This window comes from Dicentrarchus labrax, unplaced genomic scaffold (assembly GCF_905237075.1).
Source record: "Dicentrarchus labrax unplaced genomic scaffold, dlabrax2021, whole genome shotgun sequence".
Classification (NCBI taxonomy): Eukaryota; Metazoa; Chordata; class Actinopteri; family Moronidae; genus Dicentrarchus; species Dicentrarchus labrax.
The window spans coordinates 11,835,869-11,855,176 of record NW_026136723.1 but is presented as its reverse complement, the minus strand read 5'-3'; the positions used below and the strand labels follow the sequence as shown (position 1 = coordinate 11,855,176).

General features: G+C 42.0%; 1 protein-coding gene across 2 annotated transcripts; it reads right to left on the bottom strand.

The window, feature by feature from the left end:
• Window positions 1-163: 163 nt before the first annotated feature.
• On the bottom strand, window positions 164-17,358 carry col9a2 (procollagen, type IX, alpha 2). Of its 2 annotated transcripts, XM_051390100.1 has the most exons (32): window positions 17,064-17,358; window positions 15,471-15,545; window positions 14,409-14,444; window positions 14,235-14,297; window positions 12,456-12,509; window positions 12,131-12,166; window positions 10,143-10,166; window positions 9,962-10,015; window positions 9,819-9,872; window positions 8,333-8,383; window positions 8,189-8,245; window positions 8,011-8,064; window positions 6,851-6,904; window positions 6,650-6,703; window positions 6,127-6,180; window positions 5,986-6,039; window positions 5,787-5,840; window positions 5,634-5,687; window positions 5,492-5,545; window positions 4,546-4,590; window positions 4,395-4,448; window positions 4,233-4,286; window positions 4,097-4,150; window positions 3,936-4,007; window positions 3,539-3,574; window positions 3,376-3,420; window positions 2,950-2,982; window positions 2,715-2,861; window positions 2,554-2,608; window positions 2,226-2,414; window positions 2,051-2,128; window positions 164-1,667 (listed from the first exon to the last, which is right to left on the bottom strand). In XM_051390100.1, the coding sequence occupies exons 1-32, from the start codon at window positions 17,133-17,135 to the stop codon at window positions 1,462-1,464; spliced, it is 2,076 nt and encodes a 691-aa protein (XP_051246060.1). In that variant the 5' UTR covers window positions 17,136-17,358; the 3' UTR covers window positions 164-1,461. The 2 variants fall into 2 exon arrangements, with proteins under 2 accessions (XP_051246060.1, XP_051246061.1); XM_051390101.1 differs by lacking the exons at window positions 14,235-14,297; window positions 14,409-14,444.
• Between the last annotated feature and the right edge of the window lie 1,950 nt (window positions 17,359-19,308).

Below are 19,308 nucleotides of genomic sequence, written 5' to 3'. Positions count from 1 at the left end.
AACAGCTGACAAAAAGGCAGAAATATACAACTGTGATTGTTTTTCATTGCCAAGAAACACATCGTGCAATTGAACAATTACACTAATAGTCTAACACAGTCTTGTGGTATGGCGGGAACCATTGGCCTTGGTAGTACAATAATGTTGACAAAAGCTGAGCATCTGCAGCTTTGGAAATGTGGGAGTTTATTTACATGCATGAATTGATGCTGTTGAAGATTTAGAAGAATAGGAGAAGAGAAAAGAAAAGGAAAAGGAAAGAGGTGAGCCAAGCTGAAGAGACTCATTTCCATTCCCCCACATGATACAGAAGAACATTACATTTTACAAAAGGTTCCTCTTTATTTGGTTTGGGTTGACCTGCACAGCCAGAGATAAAACCCTCTTTACAGATGATTATATAAAGAACAATAAATAATTTCTGTAGATGAAAATAAATCAGTCATTAAATCGCTGACACCCTGTGGAAAGTTGACAGTGGCATAGGAAGCACATTCGGACTGATTCGTTTTGAGAAAAAGTCGTTATATCTGTAGGAACTTTTTATTACTCACTGAATTCATTAACACAGGATTTTTGTTGGTGCATATCGTAACCCATTTCTTTTTCTCTACATAATAATCAACACACATTTACAAAGATTTACAGCACTGCATTGTGGGAGATGGGAGTGCCCATCGGGATATGCTGTTGCCAGGCAACAAGAGGAAGAGATAAAGCTAGTCGTTAGTTTCTAAAATGAGACTTGGGTAGAAAGCGGGGAACGGGAGGGAGGGCAAGGAAGGGGGGCAATGTACACATGAGGTAAATTGGGGATTTCACTCAAGATTACAGATGGAAAAAAAAAACTACATTTTACAATACAGTACAGGACTGAGAGTAAATTTAGGCTTCAATCATTTATTGGTCCTTTTTGTACACTTTTAAGGCATCAGGTAGGATGTCTCAAGAGAGGCAGGGCTTAAAAAAAGAACTTTGTCTCAAACAAAATATTGCATATGTAAAACCATTTAAAGTGACCATGGTGTAATTAAAGAAAAAGCACCTTTCACCACACTTGGTTTTCAGCTCCTCTCATAGATACTGTGGTGGTGGGAGACAGGGAGACGCAATGTAAATCTGTTCCTCTTCCACTGCTGGAACAGGGCTGGGATATTTGGATGGGACTGACACTGACATCATCCAAAAACACTAGAGAATTCAGGAGGACGTGGGTGGCTGTGAGCTGCTGTTGTCATGGTGATGTGGGGGGGAATAAGATCAAGAGTATATCCCACAAGTCAAAACTTCAGGTTGTCAGTTTCAGGAGGGGGCGCTATATACACCCAGTCACTATTATTGTCCCCCACCCCTCATTCTTGATGTTGTCCTACTGAGAAGAGTTGTCTCCTTCTCTCTTCTTCTCTCTCTCTCTCTCTCTCTCCCGCTCTCTCCCAGTTGTTGTCGTGGAGAAACGGCTCTCTAAACATTGGGTCCTTTAATTCTTCCCGCCTCCTGTAGTCTTGGGGAGGTGTACGCTGACGCAGCGAGACACATGGCCGCCTCGCAAAAGCCTGGGAGGCCTGCCGACCCTGCCTTACCGGGGTAACCGGCCTCTCCGGGGGATCCCTGAGGTCCTCTCTCGCCGTGCCTGCCGTCCCGAGCCACACCGTCGACACCAGGAGGACCTATGGGGGGCGGGGAGAATTTTCAACATCAAGAAGAGATTTTAACTGATTTCCAGGGGTCAGGAGGACTAACTACACTGAAGTCCATGTTGAGAAGATTTCTCTGAAGCCCGCTCTGGACTGGTGCACAGGGGCGTCTGTTTTCCACAGTCTGAATTAGAGTGTACTGTTGCAATCCTATTACATTCTCATTCAAGAGCATCTGTTAAATGACTGGAGTTAATGATGCTTTTAAAATGCCTTTGAGCAGCCTCTCCTGTGGCAAGAGCTGTAAGTCCTTCAGTTTCTTATTGAACCCTTACTCTTCGTAACCTTTGGTGAGTATTACTTACAGCTTTACATTCCATGGATGTGCGTCAAGCTTGGGAGGCTTCAACTCTTACCTGGTATTCCCGGGGGTCCTGGTGGTCCTGGATGGGGTTTACCGGGATCTCCTCTATCTCCCTTTGGCCCTCTCTTTCCTAGTGAAGACAAAAGAGAACGGGCTCAGATTGACCCTGAAAAGCTGTTTTTATCTGTGAATTCATCATATGTAAATACTCTACTGCATATTTCTACCTTTAAGTCCTGTGTTTCCAATCTGTCCAGGTGCTCCAATAATGCCAGGAATACCGCGGGCACCAGGTAAGCCATGTGGCCCCTGAGGACCAGGTGAACCCGGAGGTCCAGGAGGCCCGGGAGGACCCATTACACCTGCCCCACCAAGCACAGCCCTCTTGGCGCTCACCGCCACCGCTGCCAGCCTCTCTGTGAAAGGAGAGACAGCATCATCATTTTGATTAAAGTACCTTTGATGATGGGCAACTGATTGCTCCGGAGATGAAAGTAGGGAAATGAGCTAATCTAATCTCCCCTATGAACATCAAAGGTGAATATTCAGGCTCACCCTGCAACATCTTCAGTACCACTTCAACAATATGCTGGTCAGATGCATCGCGTCCCTGGAGAGAAGAAGAGGAGACTGAGCATCACGGAGAGACAGCAACCCGGCCGAGTGCATCAATCAATACGCTCCATGCATCATAAATGTGATCGAGAGTGACTTACCGCTGATCCCTGAATGCCTGGCATGCCGGGAACTCCTCGCTCTCCGTTGAGTCCCCTAGGACCGGGCAGTCCTGGTGGTCCTGGGTCTCCAGGTTTACCGGGGTCTCCAGTGGGTCCATTGTGCCCGGTGTCACCCCTAATTCCTTGCTGTGAAAAGAGAGGAGCATTAAGGGAGAGTGAATATATGGATACTAAAACAAAACAGTGATCAGATTTCAACACGGCACCACCTCACCTGTCCTTTGGGCCCGGGTTCACCAGACAAACCCTGTCAGAACAAACACAGAGACTTTGTCATTTTCACATTCATCACTTCCATCCATCATTTCTGCCTCAGAGACACTCATTGAGCAGTAATTCCAGGATGAATCTTGTAAAATGAATGTCTAAAAAACGCTTCCTCAAAGAGCCAACGTGCATCATTGCTTCACTGTCATGTAAATAGCTCATTTGCCATCTGGATTATTATGGGGATTTGTATGCAAATTCAAAAGCAGACTTCCTCTTCTTCTTAACTTCCGTATGGTTATGACATTTACTACCATATATCACTTTGCTTTGATGCCTTCAGAGCCAACTGTTTAAACCTTCTTATCTAAAGCCTAGATTCAGAGACTTTTAAAAAACTTTGAAACAGGTTGTGCAAGTAGCTGTGATTTACCTTTTCACCTTTCTCGCCAGCCAATCCCTCAACACCGGGGTCACCCTAAAAGTGACAGAGAGAAAAAGATCAAGGGGGGGGAGTGAGACGGATGACCATAGCGAATATAAAACATATAACCAGTTTCTGACAATCCAGTTTAAAAGAGCAAAATGCTACTCACGATGTCTCCCTTTGAGCCAACTTTTCCTTGGAAGCCCTGGAAAAGAAAGATGGGTTGAGTACATGTAAATGTGGTCAAATTTAGATTATAATATTTAAAAAAAAAACACAAGAACTAAATATTGATTCAAGCCAGTGACACCGCATATCACAAAGTAAGAAAGATGTTGTCTCATCTCAGAAACATGGAATATGAGGATGCTCGGATTATCATTTATATTGCTTATTTATATTGCTTGCCTCATTCAGTGATTTACCGTGGATGCATGGCTTTTATTCATGGGTAAACACTGCCCCCAACGGACAAGTCTGGGTAACTAAATTATTATGAAGTGCACAGGATGTACATGTTTTACCAAGCAATATATGTATTTGTTCATGCACGCACAAACACAGACCTTGTCTCCCTTGGTTCCACTAAGACCCTGGGCTCCCGGAACACCAATTGGTCCTCTCTCTCCTTTGTTTCCCTGTTGAGAGACATTCGAATTTATACAGGAAAGTATAGCTGCAGCTGAAATGTGTTTACAGACAGAAGAAACGTAAAGAAGGAACTTACAGGCTTGCCGACTACACCCTGTGGCCCGGCTTCTCCCCGCTGGCCTCTGTCACCCTGTACAAATCAGATGAGTTGAGTATGTGTGGCTCACAGTCTCAGATTTAAGTGTTCTCGTGTAGCAATTGTGGATTTGTACCTTGGGTCCAGGAACTCCTTCCATACCAGCCTCACCAGGAACACCAGGCTCACCCTAGGAGAGGAGAAGAAGAAAGTACAACTATTAACCCTACAGAACAACAAAAGAGCACAACTGCAGTCAAACTAAATCCATTTCTTTGTGTTTATGTTTATGTGTTACCAGAGGTCCAGCGGCACCAGGCATGCCAACGTGGCCCCTAGGTCCAGTCTCGCCCTAAAGAAGGGAAGAACAAGGTGCACATTTTAAAAATGAAGACCTGAAGAATGCAATTACTTTAATATGATGTAATATGAGTTTTTAAAAGGCTTACCTTGTCTCCAGGTCCTCCCTTTGTCCCAGGACTGCCAGGCAATCCCTGCAGACAGAATTACAAAGACTGAAATTAGTGAAAATCAAAGTCTGGATCTTTGGTGGCCTAGGGGTAAAGATGCAAACCATATAGTTGCAATGTCCCTGGTTGCAGCTTGACTTCACTGTACACAAGCCAAAAAAGCCCAAAATGCCACAGGTAGTATTGGTAGTGGTTGGTAATAGTGCTGATACCTTAATAATAATAATAATATTAATAATACTAATAATTCTAATAATAAGAATAGATAGGCCAAGCTGGTGTGCCAGCTGTTGGCAGATACCTTGCAGCAATAGGTTTCCTTGCAGTGATTGTGTGTGTGTGTGTGTGTGTGTGTGTGTGTGTGTGTGTGTGTGTGTGTGTGTGTGTGTGTTTGTATGTGATGGTATATCACAGTAGGGTATAAGGCAGGGTAAGTTATGGTGTTTGAGTTTGCAGCAGTGTTGGTGTCACTGCAATGACCACACAGCAAAGTGTGCATCTCATGCTCCATTACCCCTTAGTCAGAAAGACGTGCACACAAACATAACCACACACACACACAAAGAGTGTACCCAGTGGTCTGATTGTGATGAATCGCTCGCAGTGGGAGAGAAAACGCTTTTTCAAGGTGGTTTAAATTCTAAAACAGCGTGGGTCACAGGGTCATTGTTAACCTGGATGAGTGCCCAGAAAACAAAACATACCAAGATTTACAGGCGGCTTCGCGCTGGTTTTCTCTGTCTGTGTTCTGGCTTTGTTGAATTAGGGAGGAGAACAGATTGACCCCCTACGTGGTCTGAGTGACAATACCCATTTACAGGCGGGCTTATTTGCATGGGCCTTCGGTGGCATTGCTGAACAATCCTCAAACAAACAGATTGCCCCAACCCCCACCCCCCCTCCACTATACTGAAGGATCACTCACCGCCGCTCCTTGAGGACCAGGAGCACCGGGCATCCCAGCCTGGCCAGGGCCGCCCTGCAGGAAAGAGAACAGAAGAAGAATAAATTGCCATCTTTTGCTGAGAGTGAACTGTCTCATCATTATCGTGGCTGGCAGCCCTTACCTTGATTCCAGGAATACCAGGTGTGCCATCTTTCCCATCAATACCCGGCAGACCCTGAAAAAGCAGGCAGATGAGTCAGTGGACTTCATTTGGCACACTCTTCTTAACACTGCTGCAACTGTGTAGCGCACAAACAAAAGTGCGTTCACTCACATTCTCTCCTTTTTTGCCAACCGCGCCCTGTGGGCCCTGGATGCCTCGGTTGCCCTGCGGAAGATAACCAAACCGGCGTCAGTGTATTTGCAATGCACATCAGGATCATTCAAGTTCTGAGACATGTTTCATCTTTTTTTGTCTTGTGCCACTGCTTTGACAACAACTTCAAGGGAAAAACACTAGAAGAGTCACCTACTTTGTCTCCCTTGTCTCCTGCCTCTCCGGGTGGTCCCTGAGGTCCCTCCTCACCCTGCAAACAACAGAGAGAGGCTTAGGTGTACAGTGGGTACTTGTTTTATATGAGTAATCAAGTCTGAGTGTGTTAGTGTGTTCTTACAGGAGGCCCAGGGATTCCTACAGGTCCGTTGATGCCCTTGTAACCACGAGGTCCCTGTGGGAAAACAAAAAAGTGCCATCAATCACTTCAGATCAGGGTGGATGCTAAGTCACGGTAGCCTACAATTCATTGTGATAAAGGGGTAATTAGCGCTTAACTCACTTCACTAATGGGAGCTACACAGAGAGCCAGCCACTCTTGCTTTGGCACTAAGCCGGGGCGCTAACTTGGCTAACGCGGCTAATGTTAACAGTAAGACGGATGGCTACAGCGGATCATTAACTACAGATGGAGGCACCGTGGACCCAGACAACCCCAACTCATTAGAGGAGGGGAGAGATTTGTGTTAGCATCATTTCCATATGTCCCCATTGCTGGTAATGGATGATGTTTGTATAGTGGGGGCAGGTCTGGCTGTGCCTCCTTGGTGCTCCTCTAAGAATGAGAACAGCCTTGTACCCAAAAAGAAAGAGGACAAAAAAAGTTATATATGTGATAAAAGAAGAGAAGTGGTGGTACTCACTGCTTCCCCTTTAGGCCCCATCATTCCTGGATAACCCCTCAGACCCATCGGACCCTTAGAGGGAAGCAAGGAAAAACAGGATGAGACAGAGACTGACCCACGACTAGACAAAGAGCCATTGCCACAACCTTATGTTCTGTCAAATCAACAGAATACCATGTGAAGACAATATTAGCCTATGCCAGCCTAACTTTGCCATACCGGAGGTCCTGGGATACCCTGCTCCCCAGAGATGCCCACTTCTCCCCTGGGACCCTGGTGAAGGAAAGGAAAGAGAACAGGCTGATTAGTTATTCTCTGTTACACAGCTGCCTGCTGCCAATCATTGCACATTCAAACGTCTTCAGGAAGCTGAAGGAGGTCTTGATTTTGTGTTGTGGAGTCTGACCCAAGGAACTCTGAGCTGGACGGACAATCCAATTGAAGCCAGTCTGTGATGGTTGCTGGTTGCTTTTGATGTCTAAACTGGTCTTGAATGGTCGTACACTGGTATGTTGCTGGTTAAATATCTAGCTTTTGGGAAATAATTAGGAATTCTTTCTGAGAGTTAGATGAGAAGATCAATAGAACTCACACTATTGACGAGAGACAGGTGGTGATTAGGTTAGCGACTAGCTACGAGCTAAGACCTCTAAAGCTTGCTTAAAACAATTTATTTGGAAGTTACTTGCTGTAACTATATTTTCATCAACTTTTATAACTATCAGGCAAGTGACTTCTTGGAGACTTGCTGTCACTACAAGGTAGCCGAACAACCAGTCAAAACTCTAGGAAGGCCAACAAGGCCACTGTTTAACTCCCTGTAGCTGGGATCCATGTTTTAGTCCAAACAACTAGTGGGGATGTGAACAGCTCGTGCTGGCTGTTTTTAAAGACGAAAATAGAGCAGCACCACAGTGCAATCTTGAGTCATGACAGGCCTTCTAAAATACTGATCTGCTTGGGAGGAGAGGTAACTGGGTGCGTTGAGTGTTTTGAGCATCTAAGGCTCCTTGTGTGGGAAGATCAGAGGCTAATTCCTGGGGCCTGGCTAGCCGCTCCCTTGGAGCCCAGTGTGTGCTCATTAGCTCTGCTTAATACATCGAGGTGAGAGGACTGCGTGAACCCTGACTCTCTCATCCTCCCCTTCATGTACCTGGCTCTTCACCACCCCTTTCATCTGGCTCGCTGCATGCTGACTACAGGGCCAGGGCCAGGCCTGACTAATCGCAGCCAGATTAGTGCCAGTCATGTGCCTCGGGGGGCTTCATTAGAGCTAATCCTTGCCTCGGCTGGTCCTGAATGGTGGGTGAGTGTGCAAGACTGTACAACATGTACATGCATGGTTGTGTGTATCCATTCTAGCAGATCGTGCAGCTCACCGATTTTCCAATGCTGCCAGGATCTCCGAGAACACCAGCACGTCCTTTGTGTCCCTAGAGGGCAACAATCAGTCAGTAAGGTGTCATGACTATTTTGTGATGCAACATAATCACTGATGCTGAAAGAAAAACCATGCTTATTCCTTCGGGGGCAACTTGAAACCTTCAGACAACTCACCTTGACTCCCTGCAGTCCCTGGGGGCCTTTAGGTCCTGCTGGACAGTTAAGAGGACACTGTTGTCGAAGGGAAGGAAAAACAGGATTATGAAGTGAAGTCAAAAAATGTTTCATTTGTCATCAGAGCATGCTGTAAGATCTTACCTGGAAGTCTGCACTGCCTTCTTCTCCACCAATAAACTTCCCTGGGGGTCCCTAGATGGACAGATGGGTGGACAGAGAGACAGATAGATGAAGAAAGTCACTTGGTCACAGTTGCCTCTACTCCCATGAGCTGAGCCAGCACTATCACTCTCTCTCTCTATCTATATATTTCTCCCTCCATCTTTCCTTCTCTCTGTTTATAGATTGAGTTAGAAAGTAAAGTATCTCTACAGGGAATGATGTATCCCTGCAACAGTCAGATGAGACAACCCACTGATCTAATGGGGGTTTATTTACCCTAGGACAGCACTAAAGCTAAACAAATACACTCCCCTGGGCTGCGAACATCACTCTCAATGAAGACACCTCCCCTTCTTGGAACCACTCAAAGATGCACACAGGAGAGTACATACGCCATTGGAAAACAGACTTGAAAGTGTACCGCTCAAAACTGTTTGTGGTATTTCACCACTTACTGTCTGCTGGGACCTGTACTAGCTGCAGTGAGCTCTGGCTGAGATATAGGTGCCTTGCAGTACATTTTAAAATGGAGTATGCTTCAGCATGGCATGAGTAGATGTGATGTGGAGTTTCTCTTTTCTTTACTTTTACACTGTGATCTCATTTCATTTTTTCATTTAAGTTAACTGCAATTAGATTGATGTAACTGTATACTTGATTAAGCCCAATGAGCTTCTGATAGCTCATTTATCTCTCACTCTGTTCACAGCTGTTCTCACCATTTGCACTGAAAAGGTATGAAAAGATTTACTGTCTCACTTAATGACATCAATTAGAGCTAGAGTGATATGATATTTGCGATATTAGCTTCTTGCAGATACATTGGTATCTGAATATATGTAGGCCAAAACAAGAAATTAGAGCAGATATGCCACTGATTTTTATTAAAGTAACAATTGCTTTGTTTGTCTACCAGTGAGACATTACAGGTTTATTTTTCAACAGTAAAACAGCATGAGTGAAAATACATATCATCAAAAATGTATTATTATTGATATATTTTATAAACTTTGAAATATTTATATCAGTATTAGTAGTTATTGTTATACTGTTATTTTTCTACCCCAACCAAATTTGTGAAAATGTGACCAGTGAGATGGAAGAAAATGATGAGGTCTGGTGGCACTTTTCACAGTATGTACAATATCTTCAGTGTACCCTGAGAAGATGGTAAGCTTGGATTTAGAATGGGTGGACAAAATAACAGGAAAAGCTGCACATTGTAATGCAACACAGGGGGTAGTGTGTGTTCTTAGATTGGGTTTTATGTTGTTACTGTAATGTATAACATGTACAGAGGATGTTCCTATTATTATATCCATCCCCATTACAGTACTCAGTAGCACTCCAACCTCTTGATCTTGGGTTTTCAAATTGTATATTAGCATTAAGATCATCTTTGTTCCACTACAAATAGATTACAGATAGATAATTCCTGGAAAACCAGTCCTGGGTGGACACTTACTGGCTTGCCAGGAGGTCCAGGAAGTCCTGGAGCTCCAGGTGGTCCCATGACACCCTAAATGAAGCAGAGGAAGGAAAGAAGCTGTAAATAAGAAGCTGAATATGTAAGGGTTCTGGCAGTGTAATAAACTGCTGGTATCCTACCTTTGGTCCATTCTGTCCAATTTCACCTGGAAGACCAATTGGTCCTGGAGCGCCCTAGACAGAGAGATGCAGAGAACAAGAGAGAACAATGTGTACACATCCCAGCAGCCACAAAATTATTTCCAGACCTCAAAGCAAAGCTATTAAGTGATAATTGTATTATATCATACAAGCTACTTACAGCCAGTCCTGGAAGGCCGGGTCCCTGTGTGGACATAAGGGATGAGGGGTTAAATTACTGTATAACAAGTGGAACCAATCCGTCAAAGTATCAATTAAGGTTTGCCAAAGCCAATTATTAATGGCAGCAGTAATTCAGTAATACATGTGTGTACAGTGTCAGCACGCAGGGTAAACAGTGCTCAAGAAGAACAAAGACACAGAATGCAATCAGTTTATGTTTGCTGTGTCTTTTGCTTGGAATTAATTATAAACAAAGTAATTAAGTAAGTAAGCTTTCACAGAGGAAGAACAGCCCACGGGGCAGGATCTCCTGTCTCTGCAGTGTGAGGCATCTGGGTGTACAAGCACAGCCCCCAGACAGGACGCCTGTTAATGCTAAACAAAGGATTTAACTAATAGTGTCGCATTCAAGCATGACATTGGATGACTCTGAACTTTATGTTTGAATATATTGGATGATGTCTGATAGATGGACACTGAGCACCCCCTGGTGGTTTTGGGCTGTGCTACAGTTGATCTGCTGGCATGCGTTAAGTTGCACTGCTGAACCGACTGGCCATGCATTGGCTCATGTGAAGAAAGTCAGTGGTTGCATTTGATGATTATATTTATATATATAATGTATGTTTACGCAGATAATAGTTTCTTCTTTATTATGGACTGTAAATAGGAATAAGGCTTATGTCAGCTGTAGAAGGCATATGCCACATCTGAGGAAAACAACACCCCAAAAGGGGGCACAGCTGGTCAGGCATTCAGGCATGAAGAAAAAGGGACTCGGGAGGTTGCCTCATGAGACCAGCTGGGTTACAATATGTTTGTTAGGAAACTGACTAGGCTTCAAACAATGCCTAATTCAGCACGTCATAACTCATTTTCATGAGTACCATGACAGCTGTTATCTAATTAGTCATATTGTACCTTAATATAGAGTAAGTACACTTACTCAAGTTCTGTACTTAAGAACAATTTTCAGGTATTTGTACTTAGCTTGAGAGCAGATGGAAATATTGTCCTTTTTTACTTTTCTAGATTAATCTATACAACTATAATCAACTATAATTACTATTTACTTTTCAGATTTTACAAAAAAAACCCCAAAACATATGATAAGATTATAAAAAATACAATGCATTAAAGATTACACTAGTGTTTCCCAACCTTTTTGGCTTGTGATGCCTTGCCATGTGTAATATGATTTGTTCGTAGTTCCACCAAAAATAGATTTCCCTTCTAAACTTCACAGATGGTTGTGTTTAAATAAGTGTTCAGTGTCCAAAAAGGCAAAACAAAACTAATCTAACTATTCCCAGACAAGCAAAAATTTAAATTACTCAATAGATAATCTCATGACCCCTCAGTTGTAGCTTGTGACTCAGCCTAACCTCCATGTTGGGAAACACTAGACTAAAGTGACTGCATATAATCAATTTAGAACTGCCTTAATCTCAACTAGCTACAACAGTAAAATGCTACTTTAACATTTATACATCAGTCAGAATTTTGATACATTTGCTGATAACACATAATTAGTTTTACTTAAGTCAGAGTTTGAATGCAGAGCCTTTACTTGTACTGTAGTAATTTTGCACTGTTGTAATGGTGTTTTTACTTAAATGGCCAGTGTGTAGGAATAAGTGGCATCTAGTGGTGAGATCGCAGATTGCAACCAACTGAAACTCCTTGACTAAACCGTGTGTGAAGGAGAAACTGTGGTGGCAGCAAAACTGGCAAAAAATGCAAATGGCACTTTCTAGAGCCAGTGTTTGATTTGTCTATTGTGGGCTACTGCAGAAACATGGCGGTTCAACATGGCAGACTCCGTAGAAAAGGAAACACCACCTCTGTAGTGGACCTTTAAGTACAGAATCTCAGTAGTTGTTCCACCTCTGTATACAGCATGATATTAACTGAAAAATACATCACATATTCATTCATCATACCTAGAAGCAAAACAAAGTGTTAGTAAATAAGTAGTTTACTCACAGGAGGTCCAGGTTCACCACTTGGTCCAGGTTGACCCTGCAGACAAGAAGACAACATTGAAATTAAGTATAGCAGTAAACATGTGTAGGCATGCTTACACAAATAAAGGAGGGACAATATACAATGTTCAATGTTACAGTGAAGGTAAAAGAACATTTTATTCTTCTATTCATTCTCCTGTAAGCATTGGTTCAGTGTCATGCTCAACATCACAATGACAAGATCAGGGGAACATGACCCTGAGACTTTTTTGTTATAAAACTGACCCTTGTGAAATAAGAAATCTGTTCTAAGGTTCTTTTCAGGTGGATGTTTATACACTTGCCTTAGGGCCAGGGCTCCCAATAGGACCTCGATCACCCTTTGCTCCAATCAAACCCTGGGGACAGACAGAAAGAGATGTTAGCAGGCAGATATGCTAGACATGTATACTGTAGAGATCAAAAAGGAGGTTAAAAAGACAATGATCAGTTACCACTGTGCTTTCCACAGAGTGTATGTGAGTTGGATTCCCCTTACAATGGGGCTAATCACACATTTGATCGACGTTGACACTGTTCTTGTAAGTAATTAGGGGGAAAAAGCAGAGATTGAGATTCCAGGGCGGATTACTTGCTAAATCTCTGAGGAATGCATGTGAGAGTGTGTGTGTGTGTGTGTGTGTGTGTGTGTGATTCTGTTAGCATGTGACCAAAAGCTGCGCCACAATTAATATCAGGTAAATCAATAACAAAGCCCCAGAGCTATAACATCCTTTTACACTCTTTAAACAGCTTGGTACCTGTGATTACTAGAGACTGAATACGTGTAATCAGTGAGGGATAATGGGTTTAACATAATGTATATTCATTTCAGTCATATCCTCATTTCTATGACTGAAGCAGTGAAATAAGCTTTAAAATCTAAATCACTGTGTTTTAGTTTAAACCCATAGTTAGGAGGTCAAGGGTCAGCTCTGCAGTGTCATGACAATATTTCCATCATTGGAAAATAAATACCCAGCCCACAGAGGGAAAGTCTGAATGCTTTAATATCAAAATAACTCAAAACGCAAACGTACAGTAGCCTGGTGTAGCTTAATTACCTTGTTTTCATTAAAAGTCTCTAATTGGAAAAAGGAGCTATGAGACATTACAATGATAGAGAAATGGTTTAAATATGACATTAAAGCTAAAAACAATGTGTTATTTTATAATAACTGAAAGTTACTCCATGTAGTTTTTATTACAGTTAAACAGTTTTGTTTGTATTCAACATATCTCATCCAAGCCCATTGTGCCCGTTTTCTGAAAAGGTCCTAAAGGTGCAATGTTTGAATTCACAACAGCCAGTAAGCTCACATGTATACAGCTGCATCTCCATGACAACCCGAGCTATCTATTGCTGATGAGGGCTGTGTGACACTACTGAAAGCTCAGGAAAAAGCTAGTACTGTAAGTGAACCTGAGAAAATTTTTTCTCTCCAGTCAGGAGAAATATGTATATGAGTATATCATGCATGCACTGGTGCAACAAGGGATAGAAACAACACAGGGACCATGGATGCTGCTCATCAAAACATTGCTCTACTATAGAGTACCTTTAAAATTTTGACCTCATTATTCTTCCTAGCTATTTGTTTTTTCATTGTCATATTATTCATGATAACCTACACTGACCCCTTTTTAGTTTTAATTCTGATGTTTAAGTTTAAAAAAATATATATACTTATTTTAATTCTAATAATAATTCTACTTGGGGCCCCGAAAAACGTTATAACATTTCATTTTTTTAATTCTACATATTTGCCAGTTTTTTTAATTTTTACAATATGACTTCATTGACAGTTTGCTAAATTGTTAAATTGTTAAATTCTGTGTCTGGCTCCCATTTTGCTGCTTTTCCTGAGGGATTTTTTCACATTTGTTACCTTGGTTAGTTTTTTTTTTTCTTTTCCTTATAAGCTGTTTTCACATTAAGCCTCTCAGAATGTTTCTTTTGGGAAGCACTTTTTGTTATAATTTTATTAGCATTTTCAAAGCCCTTTCTCTCTCTTTCTAGTACTCTTTGTCTCATTCTTTCTCTCTAACACACACCAATTACTGACATCAGTCAGTTTACTTACATCAATGCCGTTCTCTCCTGGTGCTCCATCAGGACCTGGCTCTCCTGGCTCTCCTTTTTGTCCCTACAATAAAAAAAATAAACTATTGTTAGGGGGGAAGAGGCCTGGACAAATCATACATTAAAATTGTTGTAATAAAAAATGTGCAAACAAACAAGTACAGTGCAAACTTACTGGTGGACCAGGGGGCCCAGGAGGTCCTTTATCTCCCTGCAGAGAGACAGAGTGGAGATGTTAACCCTTTTTATTCTGTATTTGTTAATATGTACATTTTAAACTAATTCAAAAAACTCTTAAAGAGCCTGTGTGTTTGAATAGTTACATGGGGTACATCATGAAAATGGGTCAAGTTGGTAAAGTTATCTTGCTAACGAGATGGTCATCATGACTCTGCATTAATAATGCAGAGACTGAATTCATTCATCATTCATGAAATTAATTAATATCATGTTCTTCCAGGCAGAGACATGTGTTCAAAGACTCCAGTGATTATGGTGTAAACAATCTTTAGATGACGTGTAGTTTTTTTTCTCCATCATGCTGATGCTCACCATTTCTGTGGCAGAAACCCAAAAAGGGAAAAGCCACAGTTTAAAAACTGGAGGGCAGGCTGCACCTTACAGTGTGGACCAAGAAACATTGCTCTTTTTCTTTGCAGTGGGGTTTGTTAGTGTGCTAACGTATCCCAGCTGCATTCTAGTGATAACCCAATGGTGGAAACTATAACTCAGCAAATCAGTCAGGCACAAGTGTAAATGCACAAAGAACATATCTGGGAAATGCATATAGTAAAGGTGGTACAGTAAAGTTTAAGACCATAGACTTTAGTTAATAGTTCAAACATATTCGCTGGTCTTAACAAATCAAACATCTAATCACGTCTGATTCTGTATCATAGAACAAACACCATGTTGTACAGGCAGCGTGCTTCCTGCTCCACTAGCCCAGCAGCCTCCATTTAACAACATCTTTACACAACCTGTGTGTAGTTAACCCCGAGAATATTTCAAATGTATCACATTACTGTGACACAAACTCAGGATTGAGGCAAGGGTCCCTTCTCAAAGACCCCTCTCTCTGCTTGAAACAGAGCTCTTTTGTGCCAGTGTGTTTTCATTTGCAGTGCCTTCTGCTGGTAAGACTGCAGTACTGCAGAGCAGCACAGGGTTGATATTTCTCCGGCACAATGATGGTCTTTGTGACAAATCTGCTGGGCAAACCTGTGTGGATACTCACATCAATGCCGTCTGACCCAGGGGTGCCAGAGGGGCCTGGTGGACCGGGCTGGCCCTGAGGTCCAGGTGGACCCCTCTGAAACACAGACAGAAAGACATTTTAAGTCAAGTAATGATAAACAACAGTAAACCCTAATCAAGTCTTATAATACTGTACAACTGTAAACAACAATATTATAAACTATAATATCCAGTGATACTGTAGGAGATAATACAAAAGGTATAATTACATTAAAACAAGCTCAAATATTTTCTTTATTGTGATATGATAGTGAAATTTAACCATTTGGAGTTAATAATTAAAAATAAGGTTTTAATCAAAGCTAATTCTTCATACTGTATCTTTTTATGTGCAAAATTGAATAAAAATATGCATGTTTAAAATCATGATTAATTAACCCAGTGTTGGAAAAACAGTATTGTTAAAGCATTCAAACATCCTCAGACAGATATGTAGGTGCTGTACATATTACTGGATACCAATCAATTGGGCAATTACAAATAATTCAGAAGTAGTAAATAACACATAAATAAACAGTAAAACAATGTTAGTTAACATGTCATATGATGCGGGGTAGACCTACATCAAATTGGTCAGTTCTGTACACGTTACTGCATTGTGTCTATTGGCATCAACTTGTATTAAACAACAACAAAAACACAAAAAATGAGCCAAAATAAAGAACAAATGGATAATACTGAATAAAAATGCTGCAGGAGAGGGGTAAAAACAAAGGACTGAGGAGGAATGTGGAAGGAGGGGTCATGAGACTGGCACTGTTTACCACCAACCCCCCCACCTCACCCCCCCCCATCCATCCCAATGTCTCCTCAGCCTGTTCTGAATATCATCTCAGTGGGTCAGTCCGTCAGGTGATAAAAATCATTTTGAATCCAACTTTTAATTCATCAAGTGTTCGAGAAAAACGTGTTAAATGTAAAAAAACAAAACAAGAATAATCCATAAGAGTGAGAACTGTTCGAGGTCCAGTAGATAACATGTAGGTGTCTGTTTGAATAGGGGCTTTCACACTGAGTGGACAGAACTTGTGTGTTTTATGTGTGTGTGTGTTTCTATGTGTGTCACAGCCCACAGATTTCCATCTCTGCCATGGGCGCTACATTTGGCCATGAAAAACTAAAAAATCTTCAACGTTTTTCTTCATTCTTTGATTGATAAAAATCTTCTTGGTCAAAAAATAAGTAACCCAGGTAATGGCAAAGCCTCGCCTTCAATAGCAACTCCTCAGTTAAATCTTCAGAAGAGATAAGGGTCCGTATGCGATAAGGACGATAATCCACAGAAGATAGTCCGGTTTCATTTTGTCTCCACAGCAGAAAACACATTTCAAGCTCATCTTTCTTTTACATACATGCTATAAAGCTAGATGGTCAGCACAAACAGATCTGTGTTGGTTCAAGCTCCAGTATTTCGATCAACTTAACCAGCACCAAGACAGCACACAACCTATAACATCACCTTAAGACATCCAGTGCCCTGTGGCCCTTTCCAGGGGCCCTTATTCCCACTGAACCCCAGAATAAAGGAGCTAAGCCTGTGCAGAGCAGGTCTCAATCTCCCCTGTCCACTCACCACTTGGGCCAGAGCCAGGCACAAGGTCTGCAGTATTACCCAGGTCTTCAGCAAGGCAGAGAGAGCAGCCATGGTCCCTCTCCCCTGTCTGTCTCTCCTCGGTTCACCAAATCCTCTCTTCTCGCTCCTCTTTCCGCTCCCTTACTCCTCTCCAGGCCGGCACAGTGCGGAACTGGTGGAGCAAAGCTGTCCGAGAGGAAAGAGGGGGGGGTGGTGGGTCTATGTGCACTGCCCCGAAAAAATCCACTCAGGAGGAAGGAGAGAGCTCAGAGTGGTGGGGGATGGATGGACGGATGAGGGTGGGGTAAGAGGTGTAGAGGGAAGAGAACAGAGAGAGAGGTGTAATCCTGGCCCACAGGTGGCCCCTGAAAGCAGAAGAAAAATACACTATGCACCCATCAACACGGTGGAAACACACACACACACACACACACCCACACACACACACACACACACACACACACACACACACACACCTATATATAGTTAAACACACACAGTATCACACCCCAGGTTTTTACATTAGATTTGGGGCAGGAGGGAACTCTCTGAATATGCAGAACAGGCACTGTGATTGGATGCTCGATGAATAATTAGCATATTTCTGCAAATTTCTGAAGCCAGTTGGTCTAAGAAGAAACCAAGCTCCTCCCAGAGCTGTGGGAGTGGACCAATGAATGAAATCTGGGTGTAACGCCAACTGTGTAAAACACCTAAACACGGGCCTTTAAATAACTCCCTGCCTCTGCTTCTGTCTCATCTTTGTTGTTTTTTTTTCTCACCCTGAGGCTATTATTTGCATGGAGGTGTAAATATCTGCAGTTATTTCCCGTGTGAGTATTGCACTGCATAGATGAGAGGAACTGGAGGATATAGGGATTCAATCAGGGAGGAACTCCCCTCTTTATGTTTTTGAGACCCATTCAAACTCAGTCATTTACTGACATCTAGTGGTCATTTTTACTAAGAGCAGGTGAGTTCCCACAGTAATCAAAAGTGGCTGTTTGAGACTGAATAAACAAAACTCATGGAAATGTGAAAAAAGACCTTATAGTGACCCCTGTTGTACAGTCACCACATTACAGCAAATACAGCATTTATCACTGTGTCCACTAGATGGCAGCAAATGCACATTAACAGAGCCACTGCTATTCTGCAGAGCAGCTTAGTTACTATGGAGGCCTCCACTGCTAAAACTGGGGATTATACATTTGTTCTCCTCAGGGATGGTAAAGACAGTGCTGAGGATGCTGAGAAGAGATGCCTTTATTAGTAAATTGAGATTTATTGCACACTACAGGAATTCTCAACAGACCCCATTAAATAAATTAGCAAACCAGCCAGGTGGTGGCCTCTCTACTGTATCTGTTTTGCACATTTTCACATACTACATTTATCACACTCACTAACTCAAAATTGTTACTGCCATTTTCATCCTTGGCACAAAAGCATTAAATAGTAATTAATTAAAAATTAACTATTGACGGGTGAACACTTATTTTCCTATGTTGTATTTATTAAAAACAGGTCATAGTCATTAATAAGAAGACACAATAGACTGAAATATGCAAGAATGCGGGGTGATTCTGAGCTCTTTTTGTATAATTCATATATTTTTCAACAACTTCAACATATGTTTTTTTCTTAGCCAACAGCCTTTGCAAATAGAAGGAGGTAAACCTGTTGGCTTGCTCTTGTTTGAAAGTAAGCAAATGCATTCGTATTTGAGAATTATTTGGAAAGTGTCGCAATCTTTGACAGTGAAAAACGTACAATAAATACTTTAACTTTCAGGAATGAATGGAAACAAACCAAATCACAGACATACCATAGAATATAAAGAAATTTCAATCCAACAGTCTGGTAAAGGTCTGTCTTTGTAATGCCTTTTTGTTTAAAAGGCGAGTAAAAGAGAGTAATTGCTTAAACTAATTTCTCAAGCCATCTTTCATCAACTATATGTTCTTATTGTACACTTAAGAAATCAGGTTGAACGTGTATGACAAGATTAGTGCTGTAGTATCCACAAAGAGTCCACCAAATCTGCATTTTGCAGGGACCACAAACAGGCACTGTTGATGGTCTTCTAATTCATTATGCTCTAGTGAACTGTGAAGTGTTTGCCTCAATGCCACTTCACTGACAAGTATGTTTCAAAAGTGACACTGTCAGCAAAGTTCTGCAAATCCAAATGACGAAACTGTACTTTCTTGTAATCCTTATGAGTCACTTCCTTCAAGCGGTT